The 20803-nt window shown below is 41.3% G+C and overlaps 1 protein-coding gene across 1 annotated transcript in view; it reads left to right on the top strand.

The window, feature by feature from the left end:
- The window catches only part of LOC129695814 (probable E3 ubiquitin-protein ligase HERC1), a 291266-nt gene that overhangs the window by 70654 nt on the left and 199809 nt on the right, over window positions 1-20803 (top strand). Inside the window, 8 exon segments of the mRNA XM_055633161.1 lie at window positions 3099-3226; window positions 5072-5216; window positions 8689-8860; window positions 11951-12085; window positions 14739-14904; window positions 17258-17383; window positions 19083-19292; window positions 19372-19524. Of these exon segments, the coding sequence (XP_055489136.1) occupies window positions 3099-3226; window positions 5072-5216; window positions 8689-8860; window positions 11951-12085; window positions 14739-14904; window positions 17258-17383; window positions 19083-19292; window positions 19372-19524 (1235 nt within the window).

The following is a 20803-nucleotide window of genomic DNA, read 5'->3' as shown; positions in this document are numbered from 1 at the left end:
CTAATCCCCTCTGCATGAAAGTGATCCATATCCTTCATGATAGCATTCTGGTTTGATCAGCCATGATCACAGTGAATGGTGGTGCTGACTCGAAGGACTGAATAATCTACTCCTGCACCTATTGTCTATTGTCCATTGGTTAACCTCTTTTGCACCCTCCAAAGCATCCACATCCTACCTATAATTGTTAACCCAAATGGCACATAATATGCTGCATAAGCAAAGTTTCATAAAGCTGCACCATAACTCTGGATTATTTTAACCAATGAACCCCACTGCCTTCTTTACACTGTACCTACTTGTGTTGCCATGTTTAATGAGCTATGGAATTGGATCCCAAGATCCCTGTGTACATCAGTGTTGATAAGGGTCTTCCGAATTAAGTGTATAATCTATCTATGTTAATAAAAGTCTGATCTTGACCGCTTTTGGCCCACTGTGCTGCGATTTCCGAGAGAACGCCGCCACTTACGGCCGTCATTTTTGGCCACCTTGCTCAGAGCCCCCTTCCCCCTTACGGGACTGGAGGATTTTTCCTATTGATGAAAAATCAGAGATATTAAGGTTTTTAAATAATTTGCCATTCTCTCTGCTGCCCCTGCTGGAGGGAGGGGGAGGGACTATAACACCAGGAAGTGGTGTGCCTCACTCAGTCTCTGCAAAATGGAGGAAGCCAGAGGTTCACGTCTCTCTGAGCTCTGAATAACACTGAACACATGTCTACTCAACTGTGAGTGCCCTTAATGTGGTTTGAAAATGGAAATATGGTTGAGTTGAAGTAAAAATGCACTGCTAATGGCTCTTTGGGTTGTTGAAGGTAAAAATGCACTGCTAATGGCTCTTTGGGTTGTTGAAAGTAAAAATGCTCCGCTAGTTGCACTGTGGGTTGTTGAAGGTAAAAATGTTATGCTAGTGGCTCTTTGGGTTGTGGAAGGTAAAAATGCACTGCTAGTGGCTCTTTGGGTTGTTGAAGGTAAAAATGCACTGCTAGTGGCTCTTTGGGTTGTTGAAGGTAAAAATGCACTGCTAATGGCTCTTTGGGTTGTTTGAAGGTAAAAATGCACTGCTAATGGCTCTTTGGGTTGTTGAAGTTGAAAATGCACTGCTAATGGTTCTTTGGGTTGTTGAAGTTGAAAATGCACTGCTAATGGCTCTTTGGCTAAACTTGACAACTTCCAGTTTGCACTATATTGATTTTACGTAAAACGCTACCACTTATGGCTGCGATTTTTGCCCAACTTAGTCCCCCTCTGCTGATCAGGTGCAGAGGATTCTTCCCATCAATGAAAAAGAAAAGTGTTATTAATGTTTAAAAAATGTTGAGAATCTCTCCTGTCAATCACGCCATGAAGGCCACACCTTTTCCGGTGGAAGGGGAAGGGTTATAAAACCCAGAAGTGTTGGTGTGCTCAGTTTCTATATGATGGGGAGGGAGAGGTCACAACTCTGTCTGAGCTGTGAATCAACTGAACACACTGAATTGTGAGTGTGGTGTTTTGTGTGGTTTTATGGTAGTTTCACCTTGCTTGAAATGGTATGAAACTGCGTTTGAATGTGGTGTCGTTGCACCCTGCATGAAATGGTATGAAATTGCATTTGAATTTTGAATTTGGTGGCCTTGCACCTTCCTTGAATGGTATGAAACTGCACTTGAATTTGGTTGGCTTGCACCCTGCTCGAAGAGGTAAGAAACTGCACTTGAATTTGGTGGCCTTGCACCCTGCTTGAAATGGTAGGAAAATGGATTTGAATTTGGTGGCCTTGCACTCTGCTTGAAATGGAATTTCAAGGAATAGCCGTGAGTCAACTGCCAGCCCACCAGCTGTGAGTGAGCTGCCAGCACATCAGGCCTGAGGGACTGAGCTGCCACCCCAAGAATCCAATTGGCCCACAATGTCCATACTAGCCCTCTGGAAACCAGTAGTCCCTGCAGTCAACAACACATCCTAAATTCTTAAGGGGTTGGACAGGAGTCCAGGACAAGGGGTCACAGCTTAAGGCTAAGGGGGAAATCCTTTAAAACCGAGATGAGAAGAACTTTTTTCACACAGAGAGTGGTGAATCTATGGAACTCTCTGCCACAGCGGTGCCATACCAGCTCTCCAGAAAGCCCCCCCCACCCCCCCCCTCTCCCCACTGGCCACCAATATCGGAATTGGTGGAAAGGTGGAGTATTGCGTCGGGGGACCAGCCCTCCTGTGTGAACATGGGACCCAACGGGTCCCACTTAGTCTAATTTCCCCTTACAATTGATCTCACAAAGTGCAACACTTCACACTTGCTTGAAAAACTCAATTTTCTGTTTTTCCTCTCGTATCTGTGACCGATCCCGTGGTATGCTTTGTTTAAGAAGGAACTGCAGATGCTGGAAAATCGAAGGTAGACAAAAATGCTGGAGAAACTCAGCGGGTGAGGCAGCATCTATGGAGCATGGGAAATAGGCAACGTTTTGGGTCGAGACCCTTCTCCAGCATTTTTGTCTACCTATGGTATGCTTTGATAGCCTTCCTCACACTCTGCAACTTCACCAATTTTGGTGTTGTCTGCAAACATCATAACCAGCCCATGTACATTTACATATATTTATATACGTTGTTGATATATATATAATTATATACGTTGTATGTATATGTATATATATATATATGTGTATATATATATATTTGTGTGTGTGTGTGTATATATATATGTGTGTTTTGTGTGTGTGTGTGTTTATATGTGTATATGTATGTGTGTGTGTGTGTGTATATATATATATATACATTTATATATATATATATATATATATATATATATATATATATATCACAAACAACAGTTCCCAACACTGATTCCTGCAGAACGCCACTGGTTGTAGATCTCCAGCCAGAACAACAACATGCCACCACTATCTTCTCTCCTCTCTGGGTAAGCCAGTTCTGAAACCACCAAGTCCTGGCATCTACTTAGTTCTTGATCCATCTTACTCAAATAAATTATTTTACCGTTATCATGTTGTTGTTGTTGTTTATTGGGAGCATTTGTGTATAGATTTGATTTCTATTTAACAAAAATAATGCTAAAGTTGTGATAAGGACAAGTCCTTCCATTGGTTATAGGTAAGCTTGGTCATGGAGACACTAACCGAGTGTACCGGCCAAAGGTAATTGAAGGCTTCCAAGGACTGTATATTAGGAAGGTTTGTGCCGGAAGCCAGTCTTCACTTGCGTTGACTTCTGCTGGGCAGGTAAGATGAAATTCAGATATGGATAAGGGAAAACTGAGTCCAAGGTTTATGTATTTGCTGATTCTAAAATGTACGTAAAATCCATGGAAAATCACAGAATCAAAGCCTACAAAATGGAAAAGAAAATGTTTATACAGAAATTAGTGTAGATCAGGGGCCTCCAAACTTTTCAGCATGAGGGCCACATTATATATTTGCCACATTTTTGTGGGCCGTAGGAAAAAATAAAGAAATGTCACACGCGCACAGAGACACGCACACACAGGCTCTCTCACACTCTCTCTCTATCTCTATCTCTCACACACCCCTCAGGCATATTAACAAAGACCCACGCATGTATAATTCTCACCCATCAGGCACACAACAGAGAGAGAGAGAGAGAATGATAGAGGGAGAGATTCCCCATGCGTCGGCGGAGACCCGGTCAAAGGGTTCAGGTCAGTGTGGTGCCCCGGAGCGGGAGCTGTTGACACGTCAATCTCACAGGGGGAGACCGCTACACACATCCTGGCCGACCCGGCCGCCAACTAGCTCCCCTCCTCCAACCCCTCCCCTCACTCCACTCCCCACCCCACGCTACCACCCCGCACAACTTGTCTTTGCAAGTGGCATGGTGGTGCAGCGGTAGAGACCCGGGTTCCATCATGACTACGGGTGCTGTCTGTATGGAGTTTGTACCTGTGTGGGTTTTCTCTGGGTGCTATGGTTTCCTCCCACACGCCACGTTTGCAGATTAATTGAATTTGTCCCGAGTATACGAAGGATAGTGCTAGTACGGACGTGCATCGCTTCGATGGGCTGAAGGACCTGTTTCCGCGCTGTATCTCTAAAGCTGCGCTACCAAAGAACCCTCTAAATAGCCCACACGGAATGTGTTAAGAGCTTGCTGCATCCACATAAAATCTTATGGTGGGCCGGATGTGGCCCGTGGGCCATAATTTGGAGACTCCTGGTGTAGATGATAAAAATGTACCATTTATAGAGTCAAAGAGTGATACAGTGGGGAAATAGGCCTTTCGGCTCAACTTGCCCACACCAGCCAACATGTCCCAGCTACACTAGTCCCACCTACCCGTGTTTATGTAAGTAATCTAATTATAACATGATAAGAAATTGTAAATATTTAATATCTGTAAAATAAATAAGCACGAATGTATATGCTTTCTCCAGATTTTAATTTTGTATGATAAAGTAACTGGGGCACACATTTCCATAATTGTTATTCTATTTGTAAGCTAGAATTTGAATATAGCTCCTACCTGCAGACAAATGCGAAATGATTGCTTTGATTTCAATTGTACCAGAAAATGTTTTATTGCAATTCCACAGAATTGTATTGGCAATATGCAATAGTTGATTTTGGTTGGAATTCGCACAAGAGCTTTTGATCTAGTGAAACTGCTTTAAAGCTTGTCACAATATTCATGTATTCAAATAAACTGTATTCATCTCCAGAGTTATAAAGTTCCGTTTTATGTGTATATTTAATACCTTTATTGTTTTACAAAATCCGTTTTCACACAGTTGGTTTGCAGTAAATTCATTGCATTTTCCGTTCCCCCTTATTTCCCTGCCCCTGTTTGGTTCTTCCCTCTGATTTCCTCTGCTCCCCTTTGTCACTCCCTTTTGTTTTGAGAAATTATACTGCAACTATTTTTATAATTCCGCTTAAGCACTATTGGCTGCACACACTTTTGATGTGTTGTAACTGCAATGGTGAAAAGGTACAAAGCAAGTAAACACTAAACTTCAGAATGTAGGAAATTATGTGGATTATCTATACGCAAAGGTCATGGTCTATAAAATAGTAGATTCATTCTATCCCAAATTATATTTTCTCTCCAGGTGTTTGCTTGGGGCAGTGGCTCTTGTTTAGGAACTGGTTCTTCAGAAACAACGGCTCTTAGACCACGACTAGTTGAGGAGCTTAATTCAACAAAAATCATTGATATTTCTTGTGGAGATAGCCATTGCCTAGCACTAACTCATGGTAAGTTGCACGTAATATTAAAAGCTTTCTGTAATTCTGGAGAGAATATCCTACAGTGATTGAATATGATTTGATATTTCATCTTAAAAATTAGTTTTAGATCCAACATTAAACCTGATCAGTAATAGCAACAAGAATGCTTAAATAACTGGAAGCTCACGGGAACTGAAAATATTTTTGAGCTCCAGTAATGTATTACTGGAACGCAAGTCATGCCAACCAACGTGCCTTGGTGACTGCAAGAATAGAACATTTACAAATGGGCTAATTGGGTGTTTAAAGGAAGTGGTTAGAGGCCTGTAAAAATAGGTTGGGAACACAGAATTAGGACAATTAATCATTTGTCATTTGAAAATCAGCATGGACTGTTAGAGTCAATCAAAGTTCTCATTTGCATTTTCTATTTAATTCTATATTCAGGATATACGTGATGACTGCAACCAAATAAAAGCTCTTGAATTTAGTTTTTCCAGACTTTATTAGTTGATTTGCAATGTAGTACTGCACATTTGACTTCACTCTGAGGGTATAACTCTGGTTATGGAAAATTTCTGTTTAGAGATTATTTAATGAAGATCATTGTGGATTTTGATCTAACCCTTTTAGTATGACGTAATAAATTTATTTCTTGCGTCATATTAAAGTTATTTTTCTCTTTTTTTTATCCTTGCTATGTTCACATCAGAGACACTTTCTAGGTATTCCACATGCCTAGTTGTAAATAAACTGGAAAAAATCACCTTTTTATTTTATTATGTGCACCAATTTGTCTCATCAATATCTCTTTCCAGTTATTTATTTTATCTTTAACTCGGAATAGTCTTATGATTAAAAATGGAGAACAACCCCAAGGAGGTCCTCAGGAGGATTCTTGTGGGGAAAAAAATCTGGATAAGTACAACGCCAACAAAACACATGAAGCTAGACATAAAAGCTAACAAAGTAACCTGTTCAATCATCATCCAGACGATCATCTTCATCATTCACCCTGCCTATAAGTTGGTTGCATCACCTTCAAGATGAAGAATTGCAACGTGCTAAGGCTTCCTTGGGAGTAACACTCAATTGAAAACCGATGCTTCGAAGTTCCCTTCCATGCCCTTATAATACGCTTTGCTGACTTGTAGATATTTTGGAGACACAAGGAATTGCAGATGCTGGTTTACAAACAAAAGGCACAAAGTGCTGGAACAACTCAGCGGGTCAGGCAGCATCTCTGGAAACACGGATGTTGGCTTTTCAGTTTGGGACCCTTCAGATGGACAATAGAATATATTGTTCTACTTGTTGTCGTTGGGTTTAAATTATTAGCTCCCTTATTAAAGCAATGTGAGTATACTTCCATATAGACATAAATATTTCAAATCATTAATCATTGCTGCCAAATTGAGACTATCAATGTCATAAATTTAAATTTTAGAAAATACTGCAGTATTTACAATTGTGATTACTGATTACCATACAAAATTGTATTTTGAATCCCAAGGCACACTGAACCTGGCCAAAAAAAACCAAGCAAAACAAAAATGTTAAAGCATTGCTGTCACAAATTGTGGAGAGATCAGCATATGAAATAACAGGATCAGTAACAGTAACGTAATTTGATATGTAAAAATAATGTTGCAAAAGGAAATACATATAGCAGATCTTTGGGTTATATTTTCATTGGTCAATCAACAATGTCCTGTACAGAAACTTGAACATGCAAAATGCTTCAAAGTTCTTCAAAAACGTAATAAATACTGGGATAAATAAAAAGGGAGTGACTGAAATCTTAGACAGTTGAGTGCAAGGCAGCAGAACATGGAATCTTTGCAGCTGTAGGTACAGTTGCTATCTGTAGAATACGTTATTACATTGATCACATGTTTTTTTGAGATTGTATTGGTTGGAGCAATGAGACCATGGCAAAAATATAAACTCAAGGTTGAGAATTTTCAACTGGATATGCGCATTGGAGGATTGGCCCCATGTAGGGTACGAATGATCAGTAAAACAGGACAAGCTAAAATGCAGGTATCAAAGTATTGGTTTTGAATTTTGTTAGTATTTGGTGAAAAGTTGACTAAGGCACAAAATTCAGTTAACTGTAATGCAATTATATGTTTTGACATGTTTGTTTTCAAATATAATTAAAATGTCTCAAAGGTCTTATGTCACATGTACCAATTAAGGTAGTGATATTCGAGTTACCATACAGCCATACTAAAAAAAGCAACAAGACACACAACTACATAAAGGTTGACATAAACATCCACCACGGCAGATTCCCTACATTTCTCACTGTGATGGAAGGCAATAAAGTCTAATCTTCTTTCCCTCTTTATTCTCCCGCGGTCGGGGCAGTTGAACCATCCACAGTTGGGGCGATCGAAGCTCCTGCAGTCGGCGATTTAAACCCCCACGTCGGGGCGGTTGAAACTCCTGCGGTTTGGAGCTTCATAAGTCGGTCTCTGACCAGGGATTGCGAACTCCACGATGTTAAGTCCGCAGGCTCCCGCAGCTGGAGCTCTGAGTTCACGGCGATGCCTTACCGGGGGTCGCCGTCTGGAGCCCGGAGTGCTGGACCTGCTGCACCGACATCTTGGAGCTGCGGTTTGCGGAGCTCCCAATGCGGGCGGCGCTGATGGACAGTGCGGGGTCCTGTGACTCTGCCCGGCTCGGCCTGTGGACTCAGGAGCTGCAGACTCCGGCAGCGGGAGGCGGCTGATCAGGAGGTCCGGGCCGCTGAGGAGGAGGATGTTCACCGTCGGGGTTCGGCGTCATCGTTCCACCAGCCCGGCGTGAGGGCCTGAACATCGGGCCACCCGGGGCGGCGATTGCGGGTGCTCGGAAGGCCCCGACCACAGATGAACACGGAGGGGAGGCTGGGTGGACTATGGTGCCATCCTTACCTTGGTGCCATTTATGTTATGTTGTGTCGTGGACTTTCTGTGTTTGTGCTTTTTTTTTAATTCAATTTCAATTTTATTTTTAATATGTTTTATTATTTATTTATTATTTATTTATTTATTAATGATTTTTTTTTTTTATGATACTGCCTGTAAGAGAAATTCATTTTGTTGTCTCAAATTGAGACAATGACAATAAATTTGAATACAATACAATACAATACAATCCCCGACAGTGATCGCCCTCTACATGATGGTAAGTCCGCAATCTCCCGCTGTTGGAGCTCCCGGTCGATCTCCAGCAGAGGCCGCCAGCTTCTCGATGTTAGGCCGCCGTGCGGACGGAGATACGATATGGAAAAACATTCCATCTCTGTCGAGGTAAGAGATTAAAAAAAGTTTCCCCAACCCCCCCACATAAAATAAACTAAAGAACACTAAAACATACATTTAACACATACTATAAAAACAACAAATAAGGAAGGGACAGACAGACTGTTGGCGAGGCAGCCATTGCTTAATTTAACTTCCTTGTGATATTTGAAATGTGTAATAAGAATTTATGTTTCTGATTCGAATAGACAATGAAGTGTATGCTTGGGGTAATAACGCAATGGGTCAATGTGGACAGGGGCATACATCAACTCCAATTGCTAAACCGAAGAAAGTAATTGGTTTGGAGGGAATACCTGTGCAACAAATCACTGCAGGAACTTCTCACAGCCTTTCCTGGACTGCTGCTCCTACTGATAGGTAATGAGGTGACTTTACAGTAATACCAGCCATAAAAAAATGAATTAACTGAGCTTAGTTCTTTGCACTTTTAAAAACATGCTTTGAATTTCTAGCTCGAATTTGTACAGTTAAATATTAAATGAACAGAAGGTCAACACTGGTAACATCCCCATAGTTGGGTTTTTATTAAACTCTGAGCTATCTTAATAAAAGTAAATACACATTATTCAACATGGATAAGTGGTACGACCATTATAATATCAGAGCAACATATTTCATATTATAATTGAACCTTGTAACATTATAGTCTGGGTAGAGACACAGTTTCATTTATCTATACCTGATTTGTGTTTCTGGATCATCTATTATTCTGGATATGGTCTTGGGCACTCATACATGTGATGCATTTCTTATGTCCCCGTTATAATGCAACATCTAATGTCTGCTAACTAATCATGTTTATGACCTGTTGAGGATGTCCGCTATCTTGTCGCAGCAAAGACGCCATCAGTTCTCCCTCTGCTTACAATGGAAGAAGAGATAATCATAATCATTTCCCTTTCAGGGTGCCTCAAAACTATAGTTACAGTTGTAATGTAGGAATCACAGCTCTAATTTGCATGCTTGCACTCCTACAAATATCATTGTTGTGTTTCTAACCAGCTTGCCCGATTTTTTATTTTTTATTAAGCTGACCTTGATTGTGAGTAAATAGTGACAGAATGGAACTGAACTCAATTTCTAGGCCAAGCCACTGTCTTCTGTCTTCCGTGTTCTATCCTCCTGCATTTTTGCTGATGATAAACTTTAAAAAATGTCAATTTCCTCACTTTTCCTACCCTTCCCCGTCCATCCTGCTATTTGCATGCTTGAATTATAAAAGTGTTGGCAGACGCTCTCATTCAATAGCATACATGTATTAAATATGTGGTGAGGTTTTTTTACAGAAGATAATTCTCTGGTACCTCGTTACACCCTATTGTTATTGAATGCTATTTTGTTTTGAATGCATTTTGCCGATTTGCTAAATCTTCCTATCAGTCTTGTAGCATTTCTTTGTACCCTAGTTAGTGTTCACATATGAGTTGCATACTATGATAACAAGAGCTGATCGCAATTTGAAAAGCTAGTGATGGCAATGTATTATATAGCAAGAAGCAAGTATTACACAAAGATGTGTTCTGTTTATTTCCATGTTCTTCTTGTGCATATAATGTGACTGAAATGTGCCATGTCCTTGACATCCAGCATTAATTTTAACAGATTCAACGTAAAGCTTCTATTACTTTTATCTAGACCACTTGACAATGTTGCAGATATTGAAAGTAGGAATGTATCACTCTTTCTATTCTTATTCCTATTCTGTTCTATTCTTAGTTTTGTCTCTAATCACCATTCTTACTTGAACCTTCCTAGTCAAATCCAACATTTAAATTCTCCTGCAATAAATCGGCATAGTTCCAGATCACAAGCAGGATATGTCTCCACTATTGAGGCTATTCAATGTATTCAGTTAGCTATATTGGGGAGTTCACAACATTTGCTTGCCTAACACCAGACTCTCAAGAAGATGCTCCGTGCCAGGCTCTGTCATGAGAATCGATTGCCAGGCAATTTAAAGAAAAGATTCAAGGATGTTCTCCAATCCTCCTTGGAAAAATGAAACATCCAAACTGACTCCGAGGAATTGAGCCCATCACTGCTCAAAGTGAAAAAGGAACATTTAAAACGGTCTTGAAAATTTCAAGGTCGAACATTTGGAGCCCTCAGAGACCCAGCGAAAGGAATGGACGATCTCACAAACTACCCATCTGATTGCCATCTCCTGCCCTACCTGTGGAAGAGTCTGTAATTCCAATATATGTTTCAATGTGGGAATTACAGATTGGGTGGCGCCGTCAGAGATGGCAGCCCCGCCTACAGTCTGTCTATCTTTCGGTCTTTTTTGTTATATTTAGTGTGTTTTAAAAATGTGTTCATGTTCTCTGGTTTGTTTTATGTGGGGGGTGAGGAGGAGGTCGGGGGAAACTTTTTTTTCAATCTCTTATCTTGCCGAGTTGCGATTGTTTTCCGGATCGTATCTCTGGTCGCTTTGCAGCCTAACATCATGGAGTTGGCGGCCTTGCTCGAGATTGACTTTGAGTCCCACCACGGGGCCGTAGACTTACCATCGGAGCCTGCGATCCCTTACCTGGGATCAACGCTCCAACCGCGGCCTGCGGGTTTCACCATCGAGGAGCTCGCAGCCTTGGGTAGAGGCTGATGTCGGGAAACTCCAAAGTCGTAAGAGGTTCGACTAGCCATGACCCCGGGTCCGATGTGGGAGCTTGATCGTCCCGACGCGGAGGGCCCGACCGCCGGCTACGTGAGCCAGGATCATCCAGTCAACGGAAGGCTCGAGGCCCCTGACCACGGGAGAACAAACGGGAAGAGATTTAATTTTTTTTCGCTTTCCATCACAGTGAGGAATATGGAGGAGTCACTGTGGTGGATGTTTATGTTAAAATATATTTTGTGTGTTTTGTTGCTTTTTATTGGTATGACTGTGGCAAATCAAATTCCTTGTATGTTGCAAAACATACTTGGCTAATAAAGTATGAATATGATTATGAATAACCCAAACAAAGTTAAGTGGAAGCAAATCATTGATCCCAGGGACTGCCAAAGAAAAAGATTTTGAGTCTGAAGAATGGTCATGATACGAGACGTCACCTACCCATGTTCTCCAGAGATGCTGCCTAACCCACTGAGTTACTCCCTCCAGCACTTTGTATCACTTTAAGAATTTGAGTACCGGTAATTGATTCAATCGGAATTTACTTTTTAATGAATGAATTTCATTCCACAAATATGCAAAGGCTCGCATCACTTGCTAAATGAACAATTTCTAATGATGTTGAAAGTTTAGTAATGGGAAAGGGGGCAACCACACTAACAGATAGATTTGTAGTAAATTAACATTGCCTAGTGAACATTTAGCGAGATCATGAGGCAGGAGTCGGTAGACTGCAAATTGCTGTCCTAAATTTATTTGAGTTTGAACAACACTGGCAAAATAAAGTGTAGGTTTTATTTTTAAACAGCTTAACAGTATATCTTTCCTTTTAGACAACTGGTAGCCTGGCACAGACCTTTCTGCGTTGATCTGGAAGATAGCACTTTTAGTTACTTGCAAACATTTTTGGATAGGTACTGTGATGGCATTAACAACGAGGTACCTCCACAACCTTTCTTCTCTCAAAGGTAAATTCCAAATAATATTGCTATTTATTTATACTAGTAATTAATCCGGGATGACTAGGAGGCATTCTCATAAAGATATTATCTTTATCATAAGGTCATTAGTAATAGAAGCAGAATTAGGCCATTCGGTCCATCAAGTCCATTCCACCATTCAATCATGACTGATCTATCTCTCCCTCCTAACCCCATTCTTCTGCCTTCTTCCCATCACTCCTGACACCCGTACTAATCAAGAATCTATCTCTGCTTTACAAATATCCATTGATGGCCTCCACAGCCTTCTGTAGCATAGAATTCCACAGATTCACCACCCTCTGACTAAAGAAATTCCATCTCATCTCCTTTGTAAAGAAATGTGTAAAGAAAGAATTTCCGGAAGTGGCGGCGCTGTTAACAGCTGCGGCTCGCCTGCAGTCCGTCTGTCTTTACTTTTTTCTGTTGTTTTTTTTGTCTTGTTTTGGTTAAGTTTTAGTTTGTTGGGTTGTGTTAGAGGGGGTGGAACATGTTCTCTGTCTCTTCCTTCGGGGGAATGCGACTTTTTCATGTCGTATCCCCCTTCTCTGCCTCCGTCTGTGCTGAGGCCTAATGGCGGAGCTGGCGGCCTCCAGCCTGCGACTGACCCCGAGGCTCCGGAGGCAGAGCCAGCCAGGACTTACCAACTTCAGGCCGTCTTTGGGGCCCTGAGCAGCAGTGGCCCATGACTTGCTTGCGGCGTTACCCTTTCGGCGGCGGCATGGGGCTGATGATGCAGCGGGACTACAGAGCTGAAACTGCGGGACCCGAAGCTGGGGCGGCGGCCTGGAGCTGGGGGGGCTGCCCAGATAGGGGCAGCAACCCCGGAACGGAGACACATCGAGACCCGGAGTTGGGGCGGCGGCACCGGAGCGGAGACTGCAGGACCTGGAGCTGGGGCGGCGACACACCACACAGCTGGGGCATCGGCCTGGAGCTGGGGCAGCGGCCCGGTGCGGAGACTGCAGGACCCGGAGCTGGGGCAGCGACCTGCGACTTTGGTTAGCTGGGGCATCGGCCTGGAGATGGGGCAGCGGCCCGGTGGTGGAGGAGACTGCAGGACCTGGAGCTGGGGCGGCGGCCCCGGTGCGGAGACTGCGGGACCTGGAGCTGGGGCGGCGGCCCGGAGCTGATGCTGTGGTGGGCCGTCTCGGAGCGGAGATGGCGTTCTGGCTTTCGGCAGCGGCGACATCACCACGGAGGTCCGCTGGACTGGAGAGCGGCATCTCCGGCCTGGATCGACCGCCTCAGCGCAGAGGGAGAACAAGGAGGGAAGAGATGGAAACTAAGACTTTGCCTCTATCACAGTGAGGATGTGCTTGGTGAACTCACTGTGGTGGATGTTTAATTTGTGTTTATTGTATGTTTTGTTATTATTGATTCTGTGTATGACTGCAGGCAACATAATTTCGTTCAGACCGTAAGGTCTGAATGACAATAAAGGATCTATCTATCTATGTCCTTTAATTCTGAGGCTATGACCTCTAATCCTAGACTCTCCCACAAGTGGAAACTCTCCACATCCACTCCAAGTCTTTCACAATTCGGTATGTTTCAATGAGGTTCCCCCTCATTCTTTTAATCTCCAGTGAGTACAGGCTCAGTGCTGTCAAATGCTCATAAGTTAACCCACACATTCCTGGGATCATTCTTGTAAACCTCCTCTGGGCTCTCTCGAGGGCCCACACACCGTTCTTCAGATATGGTGCCCTTTCATCCTGCATTGCTTCATGACTTTTTTTAAATTACCCTTTGGTTATTGAATTGATTTGATTGAAAGATACAGCATGGAAACATGTCATCCCAGTTTTTTTTTCATCCACTCCTTGCACTCTAGGAGCAATTTATAGAGTCTAATTAACCTCCAAACCCACACATCTTTACAATGTGGAAGGACATCGAAGCACCTGGTGAAAACCCGCACGGTCATGGGGAGTGTGCAAACTCCACACAGCACACAAAGCCAGAATCAAACACTGGTCTCTAGCACTATGAGGGAGCAGCACTACCAGCTGCACCACTGTGCCATCCCCATCGTTCCTAATAATCTTTCTTTACCTTTTGCGTGAATTTCCGCACCAACTCACGAACTTGCTTAAATTCCCCAAATCTGCTTACTCAAACTGATGTAGGGTTAGCCTCAAAGCCATGTCTCTCGGGTCAAATAAATGGCTTTATTCCTGCACTGGTTCAGGAACAACAAACCTTTTATGTGAATGGAGGGAAGTGACTTTGGGAGGCAAGGATGAGTAAAAGATCTATTTTAAAAGTGTCTTTAATTTTGTTAAATGTTTTTCTATTTACTTTTAAGTACTAAAAATGTTAATTGTTATTTGCCTTTTAATAATTTATGTTTTTTAAATGGAAGCATTCAAGTCCTTAACGGTCTGGCAATTGTGAAAACCTGTGAAGTTTATGGTTTTGCCAGCTGTTGAAAGACTTTTTTAAGTCTGTTCATGGGAAGGACTTGTTCAAGCCAATCCATGTAATGGCATTACCTTGTACATGACCTTGTTAGGCCAAAGTTTTTGCCTGCTTTGTTGAAATTAGAATGTGGATTGACGAACACCAAATTTATTGTTTCAAAATCTCAGATTCCGAGCCATATAGATCACTAATAGGGTTGTGCTCTATCTTTTAGGGAGCACCATCACTTTGTATTTCTTTGTTTGAAGTTACTTTCCACTCATCTTTCCCTGGCTCAAACTGGAGGAACAGGTGCTACTGTCCTTGGCCAGCAAGGTAGACCACTAAGAAACTTGCTTTTTCGATTAATAGATTCGGATGTCCCAAGCTCCATTGAAGAGGTAAATAGAAATGTTACGCAATGTTTATCTGCCTGTGAAGTTATTTATTATTATTATTATCTCTCCCTATAAGTATGATATTAAAGTTAACTTAATGGACTAGCTGGTTTTTTTCTGGGTCATTGATCCAGAAACATGAGTTTCACCAAGGCAGCTGATAAATTTAAGTTTCAGTAATTACATAAATATCTTTTTTTTTTAAAAGTCGGTTTACCTCGCCGTAAGCACAAAACTATTGAATTCTTGTTTAAAAAAATCCATCTGATGTACAAATATCTCTCAATGAAGGACACCTGGTGTCCTTATCTTCATGTGACTCATGGCCCATTAAAGTCATTGAGTCTAAATTGCCTCAATTAAGGACAAAAGATAGATGCCAGCAGTGCCAGTGATGTTCACATGGCGTGTATAACTGAAATAACATTGGGTGTGAGGGAGATTGTCATGCTTTTAGTTTAGTTTAGACATACAGCATGGAAACAGGCCCATCGAGTCCACGCCAACCAGCGATCCCTGCACTATACTACACACACTAGGGATAATTTGCATTTATGCCAAGCCAATTAACCTACAAACTTGTACGTCTTTGGAGTGTGGGTGGAAATCGGAAATTCCGGAGAAAACCCATGCAGATCACGGGGAGAACGTATAAACTCCAGACAGACAAGCACCCGTAGTCAGGATCAAACCTGGGTGTCTGCCGCTGTTAGGCAACAACTCTATGGCTGCACCACAGGGCCACTTTAAACCATGATTCAAGTAAACGATTGACTTTGGGTTAGGAAGATTGGTTTGTATTTTAAAACTTGAGCGTGGAGATTAGCTCTTCAGTTTAGTGCACTTTCTAAAAAGCATTGCAAGGCCCATTTTCCTACTGTTATTGAAAGTTTTAACCATTGAACAGGTGGCAAGGACTCAAGTATAACTCCGATGGTTTGCCTCAGACTTTAAGGGCAGGTTATGTTAATCTAAGGCATGGTACGGGTAAATCCGTCAAAATGAAAACTTGGTGTAAACTGCTTGGACCCTCAAGCGTGCTCCAGGATTTAATAAATTAGTAACTGATCCCATTGCAACGTCAACTCTATCCACTTCTGTCTTAACAATATTCACCAGTCTGAGGAAGAGAGTTGTAAAGACTTGAAACATTCTGAAAGAAACTAATGCACACAATTGGTCATAAATGGACTATTATTTTTAAATGGTATACCTGTGTCCTAAATTCTCCCATAAGAAGAAATGATTAGCTGCTGAAGATTCTTCAGGATCATGAATATTTTAATCATGTCCTCTCTCACTCTTCTAAATATCAATCAATACATGCCTACTGTCCACCCAATCGTCCAGATATGTCAATCTTGTCAATGCTCTGTCATAACTGCCCTGCTATTATATTCAGTTGCTTTAACGATAAAGACTAACATTCTGTTAGTTTTCTTTTTTTTTACTCCTCGTGTACTAAGTTACCCAGCCCGTTCTTGGAGCCCAGCAAGGGAGGATATGAAGATGCCAGTTTTGGAGAACACCTCCATTTAATCGGAGTGGATCATTCTGATCTTTCACCTATGATTACTTTAACTTTCTAACCCTCTACCATTTTGACCTATCTGTTGCAACTCATACTTCCAAGTAGCACATTATAAGCATAAGAAATAGCATTTCATTTCCCAAGTTGGGCACTTTACAACCTTTGGGACAACATTGAATTCGATAGTTTTAGATAACCAGCCTTTCGAGATTATATCGGAGCTGTCCAGTGTGAAAGGTTAACAACCAGTAATATTTTTAAAAATGTTCTCTTTGCAAATGTGTAGGAAGGAACTGCTGGTTTTAGACCGAAGATAGACACAAAAAGCTGGAGTAACTCAGCGGGACAGGCAACATCTCTGGAGAGAAGGAATGGGTGACATTTCTTTGCAAATGCTGTCTAATCTTCTGTATTGCCAGCACTTAGTTTTTTATTTTGGATTTCCAGCATCAGCAATTGTTTATTTTTCCAGTTCAAATTAATTACGAAGTGTTGAAGACAGAACAGAAATATTGAACCTAATATTTTTGATCTGGACATAATTCTAGCATTCAGATTTGGTGACTAAATATTAGAAAAAGAAATTATGCAAATAAAGAATGAACAATAGGTGGTAGCACTGGACATCTGGAGGCATGGATTATGATCCTGCATTAGATGAAAAATGAACATTACTATTTAGCATGAAATTAGTTTTTTTTTTAATGGAGGTAAGAATTGATTTGTTTGTTTTCCGATGCCAGTAGCATGATTATATTTGGCAAATTGTAGTTTGTTGTTATTAATTAAACAATATTAATTATAAACTATATTTATGACACACAGGCAGTCAATGAAACACTTTCAGTTGGTGCATCTTTACTGTTGCCTCCACTCAGGGAACGTACTGAACTGTTACATAATCTACTACCTCAAGGTCCTGAAAGATGGGAAAGTTTATCAAAAGGACAAGTAAGCATTGTCATTCAATGCTCATGACATGTATGATTTGCCATTACTAATATTGACAAAATATGCATGCACCGCTATTTTGTATTTGATTCTGTTTGGTTTGCTAATTTTTCTATATTGTTTAATTTATGAACAAGTTTAGTGGATTATTGTTGGACTTGTTCTGCTAAAATTAGAACAATCCATAAAACCATTTAATTCCTTCCTCACTATTTACACTTTCATCCTATGAAATGTTCTTCAGTGTTATGCATATGTTTGGCAGTAAAGAGGATAAAATAATGTTCATGAATTAATCAAGTTGCAGATGCATTAGGTTAAACACTGCAGAGAGAGATATTTGCTTCCCTCTGGCCAGCTGTTCTCTACAGAACTGCCAGTGACATCTGTTGGTGAAGCTGTCCCTGACTTGTCATGACTGGTACATGTGCATTAGTTTAGTTTTGAGATACAGCACGGAAACAGGCCCTTTGGCCCACTGAGTCCACACTGACCACCGACCAACCGACAGGTCACGCGGAGAATGTACAAACTCCATTCAGACAGACCCGTAACCTGGATCGAGCCCGGGTCTCTGGTGCTGTAAGCGCTGTAAGGCAGCAACTCTACCGCTGCACCACCATGGCCCAGTCCATACTGAGCATCAGCCATCCATTTAAACCAATACCATTGTATTGTCCCTCCATTCGTTTCAATTCCACCCAGATTGTAAGAGACCTTTAACAGCTTACTGTTGTTGAGACCATCGGTGCCTGGAGACCACTCGAAAAGCCATTACCTTCAAAACCTGTGGACCAAGTGTTGGGAAGATATTTAAACAAAAATCTAAATTTTAGCAAACATGCACGTGGATATGCTAAATGGCCTCTTCCTCTGTTTTAAAACTCCATGGTTCAATGAGAGTTACATTTCATGAGGTCAGAGGGAGTCTTTCCGCTGAAGGTTAAGTTTGCTCATAACTGATACTCACTAGCTGAAGGCCATGAGCCAATTTTTTCCATTGCATCCAACCCCACTTTCTGCTCCACCTCTCCAAAACTATTAAGCAAATAATCTATTAAGCAAATAGATATAATAGTGGTATTTTGTAGTCTTTTACATCAACACATGGAACTGCAGGGAATGGAGGGATTTGGATTATGTACAAGAGGATGAGATCAGTTTAATGGCATGATGTTCAGTGCAAACATTTTGGCCTCAAGGACCATTCCTCTGTTGTACTTTCTATGTACACAATCTACTAAAACCTCTCCAGAATTTCTCCAAAACCAGATTAAATGATGTACCTTCAGAAATATTGGTCAACTAAATAAGCACAGATTGGAGACTAGATAACTTATTGGATTAGTATGTAGCAGACTTTTTTTTTTAATTTTTTTTTTAGCTGAAGTGGGATAAGAATAACTTTCTTAGCATTTCTCTTATACTTGAATAAAAACAATTGAAGGATAATTTATGTTTATGGGCATTAATTCAAGTTATTGTTGAAGCTATTTTCTGGTGAAAGATTACCACCAGTTGTTGAACTATTAATATTGATGAGGGGAAATAAAGTAAAAATTCAGGTACCCATGCCTGATCAGTTGTCTGATTGCATCCATCCCAAAAATTTTCAAAACCTATTTCTCTGGCAGGCATATCCCAAAAATCAAGTATTATTCATATTGTAATTTATTGTCTTTCTTGTTTTCCTAACTAGAGAATGCAATTGGATATCATACTGACCAGTCTGCAGGACCAGTCCCACATTGCATCTCTGTTGGGTTACAGCTCACCTGTTGATATGACAGAGGGATTCTCTCAGAAGTGCTGTTCAGACCAGGACTCGTCCAATTCAGGAACTATCGACCATTTTCATTTAGCAGAGATCCTTTTAAAAACTCTGTTAAGGAACATTGGTTTCTACACTGTAAGCATTTTCTTTTAACCAAGAAGTTAATATTTTCTGTCACTGTTATCTCAATATCCTTAATTGTCTGTCTCATAAGGAGCGTGCATTTGGAGAGCTGGAGAAGAACAGTGATAAGCAACAAAGTAATACAAGCAATACAGAGAGTGGACCACCTTCCCATGTCCATCAACTGCTGTCTGCATTACATAAACATCTACTGGCTCACTGTTACTCAAATGCTGCTGCTAAGGTAATGGGGAGGTGATTCATCCATGCATTATAAAGATAATGTTAAATCCAAGAAAAGTGCTTATAAAAATGACAATGTATTGGGATCTGGATTGGGAGCATTTTAAGAACTTTGCAAAGGTAGGCAAAGAACTTGATATTGACGGGCAAGATAGAGTACGAGAAACACAAAAATGCATTGTAAGGTTCTATATAAGTACACAAATAAAAAGACTGGGGCAAATGTGGGATCCAGGACAAAGAGGCAGCAGAATTTACAATGGGGAATAAAGAATTGGCAGATGGATGAAGCAAATATTTTACAAATGCCTTCATGGATGAATACTACAAAACCAGCCATGTACATTAAAAAATCAAAGATATTGGAATTGATATTGGTTTTGATTTATGATGATCACGTGTATTGAAATACAGTGAAAATTTTTGTTTTGTGTGCTATATAGTCAAATCAAATCATACAACAATATATGTCTCCTTTGCTGACATTGAGAGAAAGGTTGTTGCCTTGCCACCAGGTCACAAGGTTTCAATCTCATTCCTGTAGTCCTGCTTGTTGACTGGATAACACGCAACAAAAAAAGGCTTTCATTGTATCTCAGTACGTGTGACCATAATAAACTCGGCTAAACTAGACCAAATAAATTTGAGGGCAGGGTGGAAGTTGGTGGTGGTTGATGAAATCAACGAGATCTGCATGGGTTCAGGAGGCTGCCTTGATGCTGCTGTCTATGTAGTGGAGAAAGATGACGGATGATGCCAGTGTACACTTGCAACAAGGACTGTACGACGTAACCAACAAAAAGGCAGGTATACAGTAGTTGCGGTCCATGCAAGTGTCCATGGCTGCATATTTAACTTGAAGAAAGCGAGAGGAATAAAAAGAGAAGTGTTGAGGGTGAGGACATGATCTGACAGGCGGAGAGTTAGTAGAGGGAAACTGATTGGGTCTCTATTGAAGGCCTTGAGACCTTCCTGGTGGGGGATGGAGGTGTAAAGTGACTGGACATGAGTATTTGGAGTTCTGTTGGGCAGGAGCAGGCAGAAACAATGGAGCTGCCAGGGTAGCTTGTGGATTTTGGGAGGAAGATAGAAGCGAGCAGTAACCGGACTGGGGAACTATATGGTTGGAGGTTGTGGGGGAGAGATTGCCAGAAGTGATGAGATTGGTAACAGTCTGGGAGGTGACGGCCTCGTATTTGTAAAATCATGATCGAGGGGTTGGTATGAGGGTGTGAACGAGAGCTGGTGCCTGGCCTCATGTTAGAGCTCAGGAATGGGAT

This window comes from Leucoraja erinacea, chromosome 1 (assembly GCF_028641065.1).
Source record: "Leucoraja erinacea ecotype New England chromosome 1, Leri_hhj_1, whole genome shotgun sequence".
NCBI classification, from domain to species: Eukaryota; Metazoa; Chordata; class Chondrichthyes; order Rajiformes; family Rajidae; genus Leucoraja; species Leucoraja erinaceus.
Note: the sequence above shows the minus strand (reverse complement) of the source record. Positions and strands in the feature narration are given on the sequence as shown.